General features: G+C 36.1%; 1 protein-coding gene across 2 annotated transcripts in view; it reads left to right on the top strand.

The window, feature by feature from the left end:
- ATG5 (autophagy related 5) overlaps positions 1-21,669 on the top strand; it is a 77,006-nt gene that overhangs the window by 40,978 nt on the left and 14,359 nt on the right. For both annotated transcript variants that reach the window (XM_032184661.1, XM_032184662.1), the window contains exon 7: positions 9,594-9,711. In XM_032184661.1, the coding sequence (XP_032040552.1) occupies positions 9,594-9,711 (118 nt within the window). The remainder of the gene's footprint in view (positions 1-9,593; positions 9,712-21,669) is intronic.

Here is a 21,669-nt window from a genome sequence, read left to right as displayed (position 1 = left end):
AATTTAAATAATATGGAAAAGAGAGGTATTTTAAATGATTCTTTCATCTTTTGGAATGATGAGCCAGTAAAGGACCTCAACAATGCGTGTGGGGAAAATTAACCTAAATAGTTGCCATATTTCTCTGTAGGTTTGTAATAATGCTAAATTATTGTTAATTGTGTAGGAAGTTAGGGTAGAACTGCGGTTGCTTCATGCCGTGTGCTTTGCTCAATGAAAGGCTTCAAGGAAGGTATGAATTGTTGCCCACATATTATTAGGAGAATAGTCCTTAACCTGTTCCTTGACCAAAACCTGTTCAATATTGTTTTCTAGGCATAACTGTAATATGCCCTGCGACGTAAAATTTTGACTTTATTTCAGATGTGTTTATGATTCTACTTGTGGCTTTAATTTAACTACAGTCTCAGCTAAGATACTAGTTAGTTTTGACATAATTATTACTTGTATCAATTCCTGTCATAACATTTGCCACATAACAGACCATAACAAGTTTAAACTTCCACCAAAGGAACTCACTGTATAATTGCTCTTGCTTTTAAAACCATGATCATTAATATTCAAAAACTAGAGGTATTACACAAGTTGTAAATACTTTGAGTGTTCTTAAGGATAATAAAATTTTCAAAAGGTTTATTGAGATTATTGCAGGTCATAATTTTAACTGCAAGTTTATATTTTCTTGATCATTTAAATTACGCAAAAGTAAGAAAATCAATTTGGAGGTTAATTTGGACACATGCTTTTATAGGGGAAAAATGTTGATCCACTGAGTAAGTTTGTATGTCCTACATGGTATGCATTCTTTTAATAGGTTATGTTATTTTCATAATTTTACATATAGACTGAGGAATAAGAAGTTTTAAGGTTGTATCCAAATATGTTTTTCAGAACTATATCAAAGTGTACATACAGGTATTCGTAGAATTATCTTTAGCTTCAATCTAGTGATGAGTTTCTGCACTACCATGACTATTAGTGTGAATTGTGTATACAAAGCGTATCCCAAATGTTTAATCTTTTGATTTTGTTGCATAAGTCTTAAAAATTTTAGGGAGTATAAAGTTCCTGCTCATCACCATAAAAATGTCATGAGGGAAACCAATGCTTTCTTTTCACCATTTAACTGCTGAAATCCTAATACAAACTTGAAGGGGAAAAAAAAAAGAAATGATGTATTTTTCCTATAGATTGTAATCAGGAGTATACTGTAATGTCTACAGCCACTGAAAATATGTAATTTGTTAAAAATGTATTACGGACGGGACGAGTAATTTGATTTATTCTGTGTGTCAACTTTACAACTAGTCCTGCAACCCCTATCACATCCTGTCAGTGAGTCAGTTTTTCTGGTAATTCTAGATAGACGTATGTTGAGCACGTTTACACTCCTTCCTTTCATCTTACGGTTTTTAGTTGCATTGTGGACATAGAAAACCATTACTTAGCTCTTGAATTCAAAGAATCTTGATTAGCTGTATTTTGTAATGTGATGTACGTTACACTTGAAACTGTGACGTGACATTGCAGGTTAGCAGGACAAAATTCTGAAATCTAACAAAGCAGAATGAGCCTGATTCAAAGCAAAAACAATAAAACCAGCACCATAAATAGGAAATGTATTAGTTGAAGTTTGCTTTTTGCAGAGAGTACTTAAAGAAATACTAGAAATAGTCTTTTGGTTTTGTTGTGGGTGGTGTTCCAGTCCTAATAACTTAGAGAGCAAGTGAAGTGGAAAAGTACACAACAAAGCAACAAGGTGTCTGGGGTATGTCCTGTATAGCTTGGAAGATCTGGGTTGCAGGACAGGGGAGGTATGATTATAGTGTAAAGATAAATCATGTAATTGTCTTGTGTCATAATACAAGCTCAGAAAAAATGCTGATGAAATTTGAAACGTGACAAATTTCAAGCAGATAAAACAATAGGTCATTTCCTTTTTCTTTTTTTTTTTTTTTTTTTTTTCCTGTGCATACTTTGGTTTGTTGAGCTAAAAAGCAAGGGTCAGCCTGCTGCTTTAGGAAAGAAAGTACATTGATGGGGTTTAATAGATGATTCAGGAAGAGCAAGTTCTTCGAGGCTGCTTGCAGTGTGCTTATATATGCATGTGTGTATGGATATTTCTTCCTGAGTTTAACTTCAGCCTGTTTTTCATATAATCATTGACTGCTTATGGTAGGACTTGATTTTTTTATTATTATTTTTTGCTTTAATTTTGGAGGAAAAGAGTTGTACCTCTCATTTAGTGTATTTTACAGGGGCTCTGTAGATGCCTGTTGCAAGCTACCACTTAAAAGTTGAGAATGAGGGCTACCTGAGGCAAATGGAGGAGAGTAGCTATTCATTTGCAGCTAAGTTTGTGTAAATTTCTCAGCTGGTCCAGGAAAGGAAGGTTAAATCTTCCTGAAACTGAGTAATCAGTTTGTGATGTCTATTTATTGTGAGAATGTCTTTAATCCAAACTGTACTAATATGCTTCCAATGCGAATGATACATTCATTTTGTCAAAGAAACTGGCAAAGATAAAATATATGTTCTAGCAACAACATAACATTAAAGTCATTTTTAATGAATAACTAGGAGAGAGGCCTTTAATATGTTGCATTTTGATCCTGGTTGAGCACTGAGTTTCTTTGAAGGTAAGGTACATTTTGTCATCAGAAAATAGCTCGTAGCATGAAATTCTGTGCTCTGGAATGGCAGAGGCAACCGTAAGCTGAAGTTGTAAATTAGACTTGAGTTTAGAAAAGATGTTTTCCCATTTCTTGTAAGTGGGACAGGCTTGTAGAAATGTCTTGTTTCAGCACTCTCGTGGGATAAACATTTAAATTTCTTCCTTTTTGTGTATCTGTTGCCATCAGAGTAGTGATTTGCGAGCATACTCTTAAAGGGTTAGTCTGGAGCGTCGTGTAGTCTTGAATGTTGTAAGCTAGTAGAAAATGGTTACTTTGGGGTCTTCTCATAGACAAAGCCAAAAAGAAAGCTACAAACTTGATGAAAGTCTTTTGGTTTTCATGCTAGAATTGGTTCATCTTAAGCCTTTGGAGGTAAGTGATAGAACAGCTTTGCTTATTTGCATGCCTGCAGTTTAAAAGTTTATACAGAATCCCTGGAAGGAACAGTTAACATGGTTTGTACTCGGATTACACTTACAGTGACTAAAACTTTCTTCCTTTGGAAATCTTTGTAATAACAATTTGATTCCATTGGAGAAGTCTTCATGTGACTGTTTCAGAGATCAATTTGTATCAGAATTTTCATATAAGTGATCTTGCCTTTTGCTTCTGGCAGGTAACTTGCTTTGAGTTGCTTTAATAGATGTATCTGAGGAAATTTAGTTTTCTGTATAAAAAAAAATCTGTAAAAATCTAAGCGTAACTCAGATTTTCAAAAGACAAAGTAGTTGTTTTGGGTGATTAAAAAAGTATTGTTGTTTTGCCTGGCATAGTAATCATTTTTTGTTCTTGATCATTTGACTGTCATAGAAGCTGTGAAGTGGTAAGAAACAAACTTTACAAACTTCTCCAAAAACCTAATGAGGATGTGAGAATCAAACAGGTATTTTTTTTGGTTTAGATGTCTCTAGTATCAAAGAGGATTCTGTTTTTTTTTTTTTTTTGTTTTGTTTTGTTTTTGTTTTTGTTTTTGTTTTTTTTTTTTCTGCTGCTTCTCAGCACCTCGAGGAGTGGTAGCTTATTAAGAAAATACTTCTACCATTTGAAATTAATAAATGACGTTCTTTAGGAATTGGACACAGCTTTAATATTATTTGTAAGTAACAAGCATGGATTATTTTACATAATTAAAAAAAAGTTTGCAGCTGCTTACTAGAATATAGTATTTGTATATAGCTATATTATACTATGATGTAGTAGTGAAAATGAAGTTCCTTGATGTTTTGCCATTTAAGTAATGAATTTCACGTTATACTGTAGCTTGAGTCTCTAGTTTTCATGAAGTATATTTCTTAGAATATTTTGAAAATAAAGGATTTTAAGTTTATGCTCACTGAAGCACAAAATGATTGCTTATAAAATAGTTGAAGGTGTATAATCATTTTTGGAAATAATTTTTGAAGCAAAATTATGGAGACTCCAGCTGACACACAGATTTTTCATAATCTGTTTAATTAGAAGCATAAACTAGAAGGTATGTTGGGAAATAGCAGCAGTTGTGAATTTGGAAATATTTTAAGGTTAAAAACATGAGTTTGTAACATCAGACCACAGGAGAAAAAAAAATCATTAAATAATATGGTGTCTCCTGTGTTTTTAGTTTGAAATTACAAATGAAACTGAAATGAAGAATTTGTAGTTTAACATAACAAGTCTGTGCCTAAGATAATCTTAGCTTCAGCACATTTGCTTAGCTCTTCTTGTAAGCTTTTATTAAGTGAATGATGAAATAAGAAGCACAATTATCAGTTAAGCAATATTGATATTTTTAGTGACATTTTTCCCTTTACTCTGTTGTGGGAGCCATACAAATGAGTATCACTAGATTATTATGACTCTCTAGTGTAAGTTTAAGATGCAATGGGGAATAAAACATAAATTATAAAATGAACAATAAATATACAGGAAACTGGGGAGAAAAAAAAAGACTGCTATGGCTATTGACATGTTATTTATACAGAAATATTTTGCAGCGTGTAATCTAACTTGTAAGAGTGATTAAATCTGAGTTACACTGGTCATTGCAAAAGCAAATGGTTGGTTTTGAATGTTTGCTTTTACTTAGGAAGGAGCATGACTAGAGATAGAAAGTATAGAATAGCAGCACTGAAAGTTGAGGGTAAGTTAGAGGTCTAGGCACACAAGCAATTTTGCTTATAAAGCAAGCATCATTGCTTTCTGCTATGATCACCAGCTTGCGTGGCCTACAGGCATCCCAGTAATGCAGAGTAATAACCAAGAGTTGGGCTAAATCTACTGTGAGATTTGTTTATTGAGTAGTCAGTCACCTGCTTGTGTTTCCTGGATGATCACAGTCAACATTTGCCTCGCTGTTCAAATGTTCTTCTCCTTCCTACCTCACCGATGCTGTTTGTTGCAGAGACTGACTTGCTGGCTTCTTTTGGCCACGAAACATTGTCTGTTTATGCACGTGAAAGGTCTCCGGTATATATCTTTAACATGTTATTTTATTATATTTATTTCCAGAAGCCTGTCAAATATTTTTATTGGCCTTATTCCACAGGTATCAGCATACATGAAATTGTTTGAGTTAGGTTAGGTAACATCTCGTAAACCATGACTAGTTTCTGAATGAAAGTCAAAATATGTAGCAGATGAAGCAACTACAGATGACATTACTAAAATCAGAAAACCTGGGAAAGGAGGCACAGCAAATTCAGGAGCACCACCTTAGGCTAGGTCTTCAGGACTTACATTTTTACACACACACAACTACTTCTTTCAGATTCTGACACATACTCTGTGTTACCTGAGCTTAATGCCATTTCCATTTAATCTTTCAGTCTGATAACATGCCTGGATAGCTTCCAGAAAGTAAGTGTGGGTTTTTCTGTTTGGTTGGGGTGGTTTTTTGTTTGTTTTAAATGAATATTCATCTTGCCTTTTCCACAGTGGAAGGATCAATCATTCTAGTCTAACACTAGAAAGAAAAAAAAAAAATCATTCTGAACTAGCACTTCTAGCAAAAAGGAGCCAAAAAACAGACCCAGAAATACCAGCAGAAAAAAACAGTTTCAGCACCAGTGAAAGAGCAGTATTTGAAATGGGCCTTTGCAGCATCTTGCGTTCAGACAGACACTGTACGGGATAGCTCTGTGGCTACAACAATTTGTCATCTTTTAAATTAGTCGCTTTTGCGCTGTGTATTAAGATTTTTAATTGGAAACGTTTCTACAAAGTAGAAGATGTAATTCTCTTATACGTCTAAAATGGATTTTTGACTGAAAAATAAAAGTTGTTAAAATTAATTTTATTTTCAGGGAGTAGTAAATGTGCCTGTCCTTTCCCTTTTACATAAAGTAACTTGAATCCCTGTACAAACTCTTACTGCTCCTTTGAAAGCTTGGTAGACTTCAAATTGATTTAAACAAAATGATAAACTCTGTCAGATCTTTTTTAGTGGAAAGTGGTTCATTACAAAGCAGTACAGCCTGTGAACTTGGCCAATTTCTGAAAATACAGAGTGTGTAAGAAAGTCAAGTTTTATGGTTTTAGGCTGCCAAGTTATGTGCATGTGGGAATTATAAGGAATTTTTTTATTGTGTGGCTTCAATATGTATGGTAGCTTTTATTTGTTTGAATACAATTAGAGTAGCAGCAGAATATTTAGTCAGGAAAACTACATCTATTCCTGCAGTTGGAAATAGCGGTAACTCTGTGAGTTTTCCAGATTAAAACCCAGCAGTTCACGAGTTATGTTTTTCATTTTCAGATGCATCCTGTATAAAATGTCTGACTAATTAAATTGTGGATTTCATGCAGTGTTTGATCTTCTGTTGATTCTGAAAAGGACCAGGCAAGCTGAATACTCTTTTTGGCAGGAAGATAGTGAAGAAAGTTATAATTGCTAACACAATATGTAACTATATAGCTTGTCTCTGATCTTGTGGGGTTTTACACTGCCTTAAAGGTCCTCTTAAAACTTTACTTCACCTATAACTCTTCTCAATGCGACTATTCCCCCAGAAGTAGTTTTAATGTATTTCTTCTCACTGTGGTGTAATTTTGGTTTTCACTGCCACTTTTCTATCACTGTTACACTTTAATCTTTTTTAATCTTTCTTAAAAAAAAAAAAAAAAAAAAAAAAAAAAAAAGCTGTCATTTGTTCTGTAAAGAACAAGATTTGTGGGGCAGTGTAGGTAGTATAGAAGAATGATTGGTTTCAGTTGCACAAGTCCAGCTTCTTAGGAGGTGTGTTAAGAATTGAATATTTGCTTTCATCAACATTTGATTTGTTACTAAGTTATGGATGTGATCAGTGTAAAATGCATTGCAAATTTTGGGCCAGGTGATTATCTTAGAATGTTTACATGCTTGAGGGCATTTACCTTGCAGATTTATCATTAATAAGTACTGATTTACTCACCTGTAGTACCCTGCAAAAGCACCCAGCATCTTTTGAACAGCTCCCAGATAAGTTGGGGCTGTAAAATACAAAAAGCGCTGTGTTCTGTTGAAGCTATAAAAATCCTACTTGGAAAAAAAAAAAACAAGAATGGATGCTGTAGAAATAACACACTTTAGACCTGATGTAGATTACGACAGTTAACGCAGTGGTGTCTGTGGGTTAGGTTACAGACTGTTTTGCATGATTGATTAAGCAAATATTGTACAGAATATAACATTATGTAAGCGCTTACTCATGTTGGCTGCGTTGTTGCAGTAAATACTAGAGTAGAAAGCTGTAGTCAGGTTGGGTTTGTATTACTAGCTACTACACTTCAAAAGGATTGACAGGAAGATTTTTTTCTGAGGTTGACTTATGCTGCTGAATGACTAAGGCACTTTGAGAAGTTCTCCTATAAACACCCTAGATTGTAGGATGGGACTTTTCTTTTGACTCTTTGAATGCATGAAGCATCCGCTATATGGGAGGGAAGAAATGTAAGCATGCTGGGGTAATATTCTTCCTGTAGAATTATATGTGAACCACAATCTTTGTATAAACAATTAACATGCAGTTACTTTTATCATTTTAACATTGATGGAGACCAGTGATTTTTATTTACATTACCACATCTGCATTGCTCAACACTTTAAAATCTAAAATTGAATTCATTTTCTATAATGCTTCAATATAACAGCTGAGGAGTATTACTTTGCAGCAGTCAGCAGCTATGTGGGAGATCCTTTGGAAAATACCTTTTGGACTTTTCCCTCTTGCTGTAATATAGCATTAAATTATTATAACTAGGAAAAAATTGTAATTTATTTAAAAAAAAAATGGAATAAGCACCTGGGAAATTCATACCTTAAGCATCTGCTGCTGATAGCCACCTCTGCTTGCTGCCTTCTTCTGGTGCTTATTTCCACTTCCGTTACTTCAAATGGTAGACACTTGGGAGCTGTGATTAGACTTGTGTGAAAAATTAATTTGATAGAAACTCGTGTGTGAGGTGCATGCTGCCGGCTGTGCGCCTGCCATCATTTCTCAAGTGTTCGGGTGGTTCCTTAGCGCTGTGTATGTCCGTCCTCTGCTACCCTGAGGACGGAGAATTGGCTCCAGCAGCTAGGCAGCTCCGTCTGATCGGTCTTTATAAGGAAAACTGGAAAAAAAAGATTATTTATCCATTTATGGAGACTGCTGGCAAGAAGCAGCAAGTAGCTGTGTGTCAGCAGCTCTCTGTTGTACTGCCCTGCGATTACTTTGATGTAGTTTACCACTATTACAAAAAGACTCCTTTCCTTGCTGTTTCAGAGAGGCGAACGACAATTAAGTTATCGTTAGTCTGCTATTTCTGACTTTTCATGTAGATAAGTGGCACAGACCACATTAAAACTTCTGTTGAAGTCTTTTTAATTTTCAAATTTATTAATATATTTACTTTTTTCCCCCAAAGCTCTACCACAAGATAAAACACTTTTAATGTTAATTGTGTGTTTATTTATATTGTTGAATTACCACAGTGTAATTGGTCAGGAACAACTTTTTGAGTGGTAAGAAATTAAATTTGGAGATGGGCGCTGACTTGCCTTGCTTTTTTTCCCTTTAAAACTGTCTGTGACGAAAGTACAGCTTACGGGAGGCCAGCCACCTGTGATGCCAGCCACATCAGCTGCTTTCTAGTAGAAATTTGTCAGCAATAATTCTGGGTTTGCTTGAATATGGTGTTTTAAAATCCTGTTTTCTAGCTGAGGTGCCAAGTTTGGGAGGAGAGATCAGGTTATCAGGAAATAACTTTTCCTGTACTTTCAATACCAGATCCTTGTTGGCCCTGAAGTTGTGTACACAGATGCACAGAGAAGAGACTACCCTAACATAACCGCAGTTCTTAAATAACTGCATCTGTCAAAACACAACACCAATTTTTAAAATTTATGCTCTGTTTCTTGGGTTTGTAATAACTTGAAATTTTCAACAAATCTGGAAAAAAATCACCTATTTTGAGCTGTAAAGGTATGAATGAAGGAATGGACTTTGAATGTTTGCCATTCAAAGTGCTTAATGTATTCCTGAAGTAAGATAAACTGTTGGAGAAGGTATTGGATGTTTGGTACAGTATTGATTTGACTTGGGAAAACACTGACATATGCTGATCTCTGAAGTTTGTGTTCACTGTGCATTTACTCAAATTAAGAATGCTTAAATGCTTTGTTCAAGCAGATTCTGTTCCCATAACAGAAGTGTTTACTAAATAATTTAACACTTTTACATCTCCAGGACACTGTTTATAAATGATTTCCACAGTTTCCTGGAGTGTCAACTTCCTTGAAATTGTTAACAAACTCCCTCTGCATATGAATGGAATGCAAAAAAAAAAAAAAAAAAAAAAGCCAGATGTTGCTTCTGCTGCAACCTCTTGTTCTGTCCTACATTATGCCTGTCTCAGATAATGATACTAGATATTTGCATGGTCTTTAAATTGTTGGTTTTGCTAATTTTGTTATTAAAACAGGCAACAACAGAGAGACCTTTTATACAGAAGCTGTTTCGACCAATTGCTTCAGGAGGACAATTGCATACTTTGGGAGATCTGCTAAAAGATGTGTGTCCTAGTGCTATCACCCCTGAAGGTACTGTAGAAACAACTTTTGTCCAATAAAATATCTATATATATTTATTGTTTATATATGTTATATGTAAATACATAATATATATAAAATAAGAATAAATGTTATATATTATTTCAAAATATTTTTTTTGGAAGCAGAACTCTGTTTCAGTACCAGAGTTTCAGATTTTACTCCTCCTTAGTCCATTATATTGCCAATTATATATCACCTGCAGTGAGGATAAAACTGAGTGCTTAGGCACTCATGAAAATTTAATCTGAGGAAATTTTACTTTAAAACGCATGTGTACCATTGCCATCATGCTAATATTAATAAAAACATACATATTTTATCTTCTGCAATTTTAACAAATATTTTTAAAGCAAAGTCAACAGAAGTTTTATTTTAAGTTTTGTTTAATTTTATGTTGCATGAACTTTTCATAAGGCTAACTCTAAAATGAGTTTAAATTGAAGATATTTTGAGAAAACTTTTTTCCCATTGAGGTCTGACCTTTAAAAATGTACTAGAAAAGAGATTTATGTATGGTTACTGAGAAGTATTGTGTGCCAAGATGCAAATCATTTCATCATAGCATCATACCATTTCATAGAATAGCATTTGTTGATCAGCACTTATTCAGATAAACATTGCTAAGAGGGTTTTATATTAGCCTCAGAGATTACAGCTGTTGGAACACTGATTCATGTTTTTAGGTAGGATAAATTTGGAAGCAATGTACTCTGTAAACTGTCATCTAAATTGTTTCATATAAAGCATTTTCCATCTTGTTCTTGCTGTCGTGTCTTACCAGGCTCTATAAATGGGTGAATTCTCAGTCAGTAAATCACAATTCATTTTGAGAAATGTATGGTACTATAGAGAAGATTGTGGTACAGAATTTATTGGTGTAGTATCAGCACCTTTTCACAGTACAGCACTAAATTTGAAATCACTGTAAAAATCTATGAAATGTTGTATGCAAGCATATTTCAAGGTCAAATAGTTGTCATGGATTTCTTTAAGAAATGTGGTGACCTCAGAAATCTATTAGAACATCAAAGTATGTTTTAACTCCTGCTTAATACTTGTTAACACGTGGAAACAATTTCCAAAAATAACAAAAGGTAAGAAAAATGTGGAATGTTGCTAGCCATGTGTGTTCCTTTTTTTTCTGAAACAACAATTTTAGAGCATTATTTTAGGTAATACTTTCAACTAACTGTCCAAATGATAAAGCGAGATACAAGTAGATACTTGAATGTTGGCACAAGCAAGTTTAACCATCTTTAAGAACTCAAGTTTCAGGATCCTACAAACACTAGTGAAAACACACAAGGTGAATTTAAATATATGGGTAAGAGACAATGCATGTTGATTTGGAAGACAGTCAAGAACACAAATTAAATGAAAGAAACTCAATAAGCATGTGTATGGAAATTATTCCAGGTTATAATGAATAGTCATTTTTATGTGGATTTGCTAAACCTTCAGGTGGGGAATGTATAATTTACAGCTTAGAAACGGCATCACTGAGTGCTAATTGCTGACGTCATTCAAAGAATAAGTGTAATGTGACATTATAAGAGTACCAGTTACATGACGCTTCCCATTAGTAGGCCTTTTTTGCAGAAGTTGACAAATGCACCAACCTTTAATGTCAGGATAGAAATTTGCTGTGTTTCATTTTCATTACAGGATAAAATAAAAACTGTACTGTTCACTCAGCGAGAGCAAAAACTGATGATTACTTGGTAGAAAAGAAACTAAAACAGATATGATTCCTACACTTAAGAGGGGGGACTTGAAATTTGTATTGGAATGTACCTGTTTCTGTATAAATCTGCTTAGTTTTGGCTTACTTTGATCCTTAAGATTCTACTGTGCAATGTGCAAACTGAAGGGTTTAGTAACTTTTGATTCTTCACACAGGCGTGAGCTATCTGGGATTCAGCAGAACTTCTCCTGCAGCACAGCCTTGTGGTGTTGCATTTGATTGTTCCTCTCACACTCCGAGTGTTCCTGCCTAGGAGGTAGCAGAAGGAAAGTTGTCTGAGCTAAGTGCAGAAAGTAACGTGAATACTGTACAGAGGTGGACTGATACAAGGAGCCTGTGGAGGGAGAGGCAGACTGACTAAACAAGTAGTCTGGGAAAAAATGAGAGATCTGGGAGTCATTAACTGTGGTGGGGAGGGCAACTATAAACAATGTGGTAGGATGAAAGAGATTGGGGCAAAAGCCAGAACATGACATAATAACTGTGAACACCTGGACAGAGTAAGTGGGATTTGAGATGATAAAAGGATGAGGGAGGAAAAGAAGCACATTTCAAGTGGATCGTGTACTTGAGATGGAATAAGGCGTTTGTGAAAGAATGGGGCTGGAGGCCTTGCTGGTGACATGATTCACGTGGCCCAGAGAACTGTTTGGAGAAGCAAGTTGAATTCAAAGCTGAGAAGAGTGTCCTGTGCTGGCCAGACAAGAAGATAAGGGTGCATAGGCAGTCAGATATCAAACAGTGGAACTATGCAAAATTGAGGGATGATAGAGAAAGGATCAGTTATGGAAAATTACCTGAAAAGTTGGATGCCTGTGACAACTTAGTGATGATGCATGTGATTCTTACTGCTGAGGAACATGCACAGGGAAGGTCAGTGCACAAAAGAGGTGTGAAGAGCAGCACTGGTTTATGATTGACTGCTCCAGTCTATTATACACTGCTCACTGGAGATTCAACTTGGCCAATAAATGAGGGAGAGGACCTAAGAGATAATCAGCAATCTGCTTATTTTAGCCCACTGAGAAAAGGTAGATGATGAATTCAAAGAGAAGGGAAAGAACAGAAAAGGCTGACTCATCTGAGTGATGTTTTCTGTCTAGTCAGCAGCTTCCTTTTCCTACATGCACCTTGGTTCAGTCTGATCTGGCTCATCTGACTTCTGATAATCATCTCTACAACTTTCTTCTACTTTTACTGTGTTCCAGTAATACACTGTCTCCAATGACTCTCCCAGTGCTACTCCCAGAATGACATTCATCCTCACTGATGTAAATCTTACGTATTTCTTTAAGGCTTTTTTAGCCTTGGCCTTACTCTTGCTTCTTGCTGTTCTCTTACACCCTTTAGACTTAGCTCGGCACAGTTCTTTTAGTATGTCCCGTTCAGTCTGCTCATCTTAAAATTCATTCTGCTAAAAATATTCATAGTGCTTGCCTTCATGCAGTATCTCCTCAGTTTCTAAGGATTCTCTCCTGATATGCCAGTCACCATTAATGTCTTTCCATTCTCAGAATATGAGAAAGAGCTTTGATTGTTCTTTTGGCTTAATCTACTCATCTCATTCGCTATTCTTATGTGATGTGTACCTTCTTAAATGGTCATGCTGTACTACAGCACCGAGCTATTACATAGAAAGAAAAAAAACACTCAAACCACTAACTCACCAGACTGCATAGTGTCACTTTTGCATTTTGCCTGAAGAAATGTTAGTGCCCGTAACTTGGATGAAATTCTCCCTTTTCCAGCAGGTGGAACAGACTCCTGAGGCTGCTGAACCTCAGCTGCAGTCTCCATGAATTCCACTCAGTCAACTCATTTCCCCTCTGATACACTGAGAGGTTAACAGGCTACATCTGTCAATACATGCCCCATCAGCTCAAAATGCAGAGGAGATTGTAGGGCTGAGTGGCTTCTGACTGCTTCATGGATATATGAGAATTTATTCTGCAAGCATTTTTGGAAACCAGGGTTGCTATGCACAGGTTTTTTCTTTCAAATGAATGTAACTACATTTGAAGTTGAATCCTTGAAATTTGGGAGTTGTCAATATTGTGGACTGCCTGTCCGATCTTAGTATCTGTATACGTGCCCACTGATCATTATACAATTTGTAATTATTCTCTAGCACCTCACCTATTTTTTTGTGAGAATTTTGTCTAGGCACATCTGACTGTCTAGGTTGTGCAGTGAAAAATCATTTTCCTGATTGTTGCAATGATGGATGGAGAATTAATGTACTTCAGGAAGCATTATGATTAAGGCAGCTGAATACTGCCCTTGGGAGTTGGATTCAGTTCTCCCCTAATGAATTCATTCTTATGTGATGCTAGGCAAGCTGAGTTATGAAACCACCCATTTTACAGATGGGAGCACCAGGAAAGTAGTGAATAACTTGAGTGCTACTGAACAGCTTGATCATTTGTACTTGGAATCAGTGAGAGCTCTGGGGCTTTGACTGTACAAATGCCAGGCAATCTCTGCAGTCAAGTTCCAGGCTTCTCATCACTTTTCTGCTCTTCCTCCAAAAAAAAAATATGTATGCTTCTGTCTTTTTTGGTCTAATATGTCATCTATAAAAAGATAATACCATCTCTTGCCACAAGAAAATCTTTCTGAAAGTTTCTGAAAGAAAAATAGCCTCTGTTCAAGATTGTTTAAATTGACAATTTAAATGTCCTTCTTGGACATTTTTTGATATTTTCTAATTATTGATCTTGTAAACATGTTTTGTCTTTATTTATAATTTAAATTTATTCCAGTTGAGGCATTTATGTGATAAAATAACATACACTGTTAAGTGTATGTTAAAAAATGATGGCAAACTTTTTTCCACATTAGGATCTTCAGACTTTATTCAGAATTATCAAAGTTCAGAATCTACCTGGTTTTTGTGAACAAAGAAAATATAGTAATATCTAATCAAAGATAGTCTTGAAGACAGTAGGTATTGGCAGAGCAATTTTTCAACCTTTCTCACTCTTATTTTCAAAAAGTAACTTGGATAATTTTTTATTCTTTTTTTTTCACCCCCCCCGCTTCTTTAGTAAATCAGTGCATCAGTGACATTAGCTGCATCTTCTTGTCACTGCAGTACAGTCTTTGTGAGATTGTTTCTTTCCATTTTCCTCCATCTGTTGTACTTTTTTTTCTCCCTTTTTCCTCTATGGTTTTGTCTTTTCCAATGACTTCTCATTCAACTGGAAGCTTCATGGTAATTGTGGTGATGGCTTGTCTATGGTGACATCCGTAACTGAGCTTTGTGCCGTGGGAACACAGAATATATGATTTTCAGACTCAGCGTTTGTAGCCATGTATGTGAGCTGTTCCTGCTGCCAGATACTTAAGGACCACCACAAGAAGAGGAAGGGAATGGTTTCAAGAACCACCCATGGTGTCTATATGTCTTTGCTTTAGGAAACATGGATGTAATTAAGTCTCCCTTTCAACTGTGCTGAGAAAAAATATTTCAATGAAAATAACGTATTTATTTGTATGTGGATTTAATATATACATTGATTAGCAACTGTTGAAAACATTATGTTAAGGACGTTGTCAGGAGTAGAACAGGTTGCATGGTGACACTAAAACACTCATAGTTAAAACGTTCCTTGTAAAATACCGTGTCAGTATTGCTTTGGACTGTTACAGGCTGTGGGTAATTGTTTAAATACTGCATTTTATTTAAATTAGCTTATGAAACTATTTATTCAAGGCTTTTATTGTATATTGAAGTTGTCTAAAAAATAATAAAAAAAAAAAAAAAACTTGAGCAGTTATTATCCGCAACCCATACTTCCCTGTTTCTCCTCAAGCTGGTCCTTTATTCAATTATGTGTATATTACCCCACTTAATTAATGCTGTATGGTGCACACCTCTCTGGGTTGCTAAATAGCTTAATCTCTGTCATGGAGCGCACAGCAGTTTGCAACCCATTTGTCAAAACACTATCAAGCAATTTACACATTACTAGAAATGTTGAGAAAGTGGGAAGAAAAGCAGTACTTTGAATTAGAACAAGCACCAAGAAGTCAGTGCGTTTCTTAAAACTTTCTGAAATGACCTTAAGTTGACTGTAGTTACCTGCAGTTTCTCTGAATGTAGTGAGGTTAGATATGCACGTTTTTGAGGTCAATGAAAAAATCCTATTCATTTTATCTCTGTCAGGTGGAGGACAGGTAAAATAGCTTGACCCTGGTGTGTTTTTTTTATTTTTCTCCTCTGAACATCCTGATTCAAGTATAGATGGATTTGTTTTAACTTTCAACTTGAGACTCCAAAACATATTTACATTTTCCAGGAGATTAATTATCTTTCAGTCATAATTTTTTTTCTGAAGGTATAATCAAGTCACTTCCTTCAACCCAGATCTTGAGGCAAATATAATGCAATTTATTACATTAAAGATGACACATTTTATGTCAGCTGACTAATTTTCATAGAAGCTGTATAGGTAAGTTGAATAAGACAAAATTATATCGTGAGCAAGTAGTCATATGGTATCCTAAAGATGAACAGTGTCCTAACAGTATGGTGTGAAAACTTAAAATTTGGCAATTTAACGAATATGAATATTTTCCACTCTGTTGAAAATAGAAAAAAAAAAAACCTTATTTTTCTCTATGGCTTATGCTCGTTTGTGAAAGCTGTCCAATTATTTCATAGCAGGCTGCATCCCACAGAGCTCTGCTGCTGAGAAAAGAACACTGAATAGCTAGGAAGCAGGGTGGGTGATGTTAGGAGACTGCTTTGAAGAATACCTCTTACCTCTAGAAAAAGAATTGCTACCAGTCAAGGTAGTAGATGTCTTTAAAAATAATACAATGTGGAGAAGACCTTCAGAGAAGATGCTTCTTTAACCTCACAGTACAGCAGTAGGAGGACAGTCCTTTCTCCTGGAAAACTAGGTTAGAACTGATCTAACAACACTTTCTATTCTTCTACCTAAGTATGTAGATAGCAAATACATTAAATCAGTTATTTTCTTATTAGTTGAGTAGTCTTTCTTTTTCCCTGGTGCATATTTAGCAGGTTCACAGGCAGCAGTTGCAGTTGTGGGGCAGCAGAAACAGTAAGACCAAGTCATCAGGTAGAAGAAAGTTTGGGACTGGCATCCTGTTCTTACACTGAGATTGACGTAGTGTCAGACCACACACTAGCCCTCTTCCAGTAAGTTATTTTTTTAGAGCCACCTTCTATTCTGTTCTAGTCAGCATTTGTATTAAACGTGGGTTATCAGAATGGTTCATCACTTCTCACTCATGCATCTGTACAATGGCGTTAATGCGCTGTTGCTTCCGAAAACATCTTGCCTGAGGCCATCCCCAAGTTTCAGTTTGAGTTTTTAATGTCCATGTTCTTTGGTGGCTGTCTGACAGCTGCTAACTGACTAAGGAAGGTCTCTTCTGCTGTTGCCAGCTGTTTAGCTCCTTGGTTATACAAAAATGTTGATTGATCACCTTGCCGTTAATATTGATGCATCCTGGTTAGTTCAAATTTTTCTTTTTTTCTTTGTCATTCTGATCCTCCTGTGTTGACAACAAGTTTGGGAAGCAGTGAAATCCTACTTGTCATGTTTAAGAAATACTGACATTAAGGTTCCCATCCCCCAAACTAATTAGCTAATCTCTTCTTCCTCCCCATTGCAGCTTACTGTAATATATCTAAGACACTTCATTTTCTGTTTTTTAGCTATTGTAATTAGAAGCTGTAGTTTATCAGTGATGTTGCCAGGTCATAAAAGAAAGACGCTTCAGTCTGAAATTTTGCTATGGGTACTCTGTGCTCTGTATCATTACATTGCATTGTTACTAAATTTCATAAATACTGCTTACTTAAATTCATCTAAAGGCTCAGTTCAATTGAGATCAAACCTGGGGAGGTCTTTGGTTGTCTAGGTAATATTTAAAGGTGCTAAGTTGCTCTTCCTGCACTACTGATTCATGACTCCCTAGAATTTACTAGGAAACCTTACCAGAAAGTAAGCGATTTAACTTCATTGTCAAGTCTTTTGAGGTAAATGTTCACAATTTCTGCAACTTGAGCATATTAAACTGTTCTTGTTTAGTTCTCAGTCGTGATAATCTCTTATTAGGGTGGGGGATGCTTTGTTTCTGGTTTTGCCTTTGTTTCTACCTAGTAGTTCATGTAGTGAAAATAGATCAAGATATTTCAGTGAAGTAGTTATTGTCAGTTCTACTTTTTTTCTTTCTTCTTGCTTTCCATCCTTTTGTCCTGTGGTGTTTGATTATCTATATTTCAGTTTCGTAGAGTTTTCCAAACATTTTCTGTGCTATTGGATATGAAAACCTGAAACGTTTACTTAGGGACTGTCTATCTGCATTCTTCTATTTCCCAGTTCAGATTTCTTGTTTGTTTTTTTTTTTTTTTTTTTTCAGCTTCTTCCAAGAAATCAAATATCCTAGCTACATAGGGTAGTCCGGAACAAAATACTCCAGTTGTCCCCCTTTCTTCCACTATTTCATAATCCAAAAATTTCACGAAGATCCTTTCCAGACAGCAGTCAAAAACTTTCTAGTTTTACTTCTCTTGACTGTGTACCATGTCTTTCTGAATCTAAGCCCATAACAGATGTCTTTTCTAGTTCAGCTTGGTTTTCATGAATACTCACTTGGAATGGGTATTCATGAAAACTCCAGGGTTAGAATCAGATTATTTTGATTAGTCATGCCACAGCTTGTAAATTTTTCTCATTTCTTTTCCTGTACTTCTGGATGCCACCTGCACAGACAAAAGTGGTTGTATTAATTGGACAGTCCTTGTGAAGTTAACTGGAGCTGTCAGCAGCAATTTCAGTTCTAGAAAGGCAGTCTTTCTTTTTTCTTTTTTTTAATGTTACTACTGTTCATAACAAAATTTGATATATTATGGAGGCTTAGATGAAGCTTTATGTTGCCTGGGATCTCTTAGACTGGTTAGTTATAGTTGGTATACAGGAAAGGAAGAGATGATGTTAAAGACTGTGTTATTGCCTACAAATACGGCATAAGATCATGCAGTTGATATGATGGAGCATTTTACTTATAGGTATTAAAAAAAAAAAAAAAAAGACAAAATTAGTTCTGTGTCTAAAGGGAGATTAAACCATGGCTATTTTTCCCTACTGTCTTTCTTTTTCCTTAATTTACCGCTGTTTTACTGAGGTTAGGTAGATTAGACTACCATGTTTACAGTGTCAATGTCATTTATAATGGATAAATATAATTGTTACCTATTTGTTTTGTTGTTTTTTTTTTTTCACCTGGTGATAGGTGTTCCAGCTGCTGATTAAGGGACCTTTGTTTTCAGAAATAGTGACATGAAGTTCTCTACTACAGGGTTTATCAAATTTGAGGGAAAAAAAAAAACAAAAAGAAGCATGTGAATAACTCATAGCAATCAAAAAAAAAGTGCATGTTTACAAGGTTCCTATAAAACTATTCCCAAGGGTTAAGTTAAAAGTTGTCTCATCTTCTTAGGGGAAGGGGATGTACAGGGTGTGATCTTAACTACAGGACAACTGCAAGAGGAGACAGCATTTAATGGAATGCCTTGAGTATGCAAAGGGTTAAAATGATAGCAAACAGAATGAATCTGGGGGAGGGAAAGCCTCTTTCCTCTTCCCCACCAGAAACTTTAGACATTGTACATGATGTGAAGATAAAAAATTGTATAATGCAGAAGGAAACTGTTTTCTTCCATTACTATCATGTCTAAACAATTCTGGATACAATTTTAATTTGCCAGTGTTGTTGAAGTCTTCGTAAGGGTTGTTTTGATTTTTGTCTCATGCTTCCTTGAAGACCCAAATGGTAAACATTTGGACATAATGACGCAAACAGTAGGCTATCAGTCAATCCCAGTTTTCACAGCATTGTTGTTCATTCAGAAAAGCTGTGTGAACTGACCTCTTTCTACAGCAGTGTCATTAGTTCCTTCAGAAATAAAACAAGGATCAAAAAGACTTCCAGGATTTTTCTCTTAAGACTTGCTGTACTGAACGATATTGTAAAATTAGTGATCGACTGTTTCCAATTAAGTCTCAGCTTTTTTTAATGCATTTTGTATGAGAGACTACATATTAATTGTTTTTGTTCTCCCCCCAGTTTTCTAAGCACCGACTTCCAGTAAATTAGCCAAACAGAAAATTGAATTCCGATTAGATTTGCCGTGTGGGCTCTTAATTTTGAAGCAAGTGACAAACAGTGTAATAGAGGAGTTAAACAGATGCAGTGTGAATGCCTTTTATTTGAAGTGAAGTAAGCGTCTGAGGTCAGAATTAGCAGGACCATGGGAGCTGCAAAGCAAGGAGAGCAGTACAGCAGCATCCTGATCCTGGCTGCTTCTTGGGAACCGACGTAGGAAGTTTTTGCTCCACGTGTCTTGCTAATAAGGCTGGGTGCTTGTGCTCTTTGCAGCCTGGTTTCTGCTTTGCAGTGCTATTGAGGTGCCGGTGTTGAGGTACTTTTCCAGGCCACCTAAATATAGAAATATAACTAGTCCTGCTCAGTCTTAGGCAGTTTAATGGCTACACTTTTTCCCCACGTGGGTATGACAGTGTTGTGAAGGCATAGAGGCCTTGTAGTGTGCAGACATACTGAAAGGTGTTTAGAAGCTCCCAATCTTATTACTGCTAATCCATTTTTGTCTCGCCATCAGCTTCCAGTCCACTGTCTTTTCTGCTGTGAGAGTCAGTAGGTCAGAGCTGAAATCCAGACCACTATTTAAACCAATCCACCTCCAAGCATCCTTGAAAATGGTGGAAAATGGTGCTCTCCATGTTAGAGGTCACCATATCTATCTCCTTCTTGGTGTGAATCACTGTTTGTTCCTGTTTTCTTTCCCCAGCCAGGCCATCAGTTTAGATTATCCATCTGTATCTGCCTTTCAACTGTCTGATTTCCTCTTTTGTTTCGATTTTTAATTTATTTTTTTTACCCCTCTCCCTCACAACCTCCCCATACCTATCAGGCCCGGTGGTTGTGTTTTTTTAAAGTTCAAGCGGAAAGATTTGTGGCTTTCTTCTGTGTTAAAATTGCATACTTTTGATTTAGTAGGCCTTTTCGATTCAAAGGGGATGGAAGCCCTGAGGTTGGCTTGAGGTTATAGAGCTAATAGCTATTAGTCATGACTACGTATAAAGGTGCAAATAATCTAAGGGTTAGCGCTGTGGCAGCTCTGCTCTTTATGTGGCTTCTTATATTTGGGGAGGGCTTCTGTATTCATGATGTTCTTGCCCTCAAAAAAAAGTGGGGGGCCTGGAGCTGGTTGTGGTCTTTTGCATGGAACAGCAAAAACTTTGCTGCAAAAACAGCATAATTTTGTTTTAAGGTTGGATCCAACTGTACCTCAATCAACCATACAAGGATTATCTGCTTGGTAACTTGCGTGTCCTCAGCCCCTTTCCTAGTCTTTCTTCTTCCATCTAGCAACTTTTCTAATATCTCAAGAATAATATGCTTGTTCAGTGTGACTTAGAAGTGGTTTCTGGGCATGCACTTGCATGCACATTCAAAAGAGTAGAATGCAGGAAGAGGTACAGCAAATAGGGAAATAATCCCGTTTCTCGGACCAGCCTCTGGAAATTTGTTAAGCTTCAGCTAAATTTATTCTGTCGGCCACCCAATAAGTTTTATTAGTATCAGACTCCAGACTATTCTCTTTAAATTTGTCAGAAAGCCAATGACTTTATTCAGGCACAACAAAGTTTTATAAGTCTATTATTAACAGTAGTAGTATGAAATGGAGAAAGTAAAATCCTCGGCAGAGCAGAATAATATTTTTTTCAAAATTGAGTTTAATCTCTTTGGAAGCTACAAGCCAGCACTGCTGGAATTCTCTGCAGAAGAGTGGTGGTATCACTGCAGAGCAGCCTGCTTTGAGGGCTGCGTTAGAGCTATGCTTCCTGGAAGCTTGGAGGTCCTACCCCAAATTCCTGGTGGAATAGCTATGGATCTCAAAATCTAGGCAGTTGGGATTGGGAAAATGACTAGAAACGAGGCAAGTTTTTTGTCTGTAATCTGCCACACATTTGGGTTCTAGTAGGAAATCTGCTGGAATCAAGTATCTTGACAAAATGTTTTGGTTGTCGTGCATTTCCAGTTTTAAAAGGAATATTTTTTGTGTTTTAGGAGCAGCCCTCAGGTTCTTTATGCACTGTATGGACATTTCAGTGTGTTCCCACAGAATTTATCACTTAGAC

The sequence above is a fragment of the Aythya fuligula genome, chromosome 3 (assembly GCF_009819795.1).
Source record: "Aythya fuligula isolate bAytFul2 chromosome 3, bAytFul2.pri, whole genome shotgun sequence".
Lineage (NCBI taxonomy): Eukaryota > Metazoa > Chordata > Aves > Anseriformes > Anatidae > Aythya > Aythya fuligula.
The sequence above is the reverse complement of the archived record's forward strand: the minus strand, read 5'-3'. Positions and strand labels throughout refer to the sequence as shown.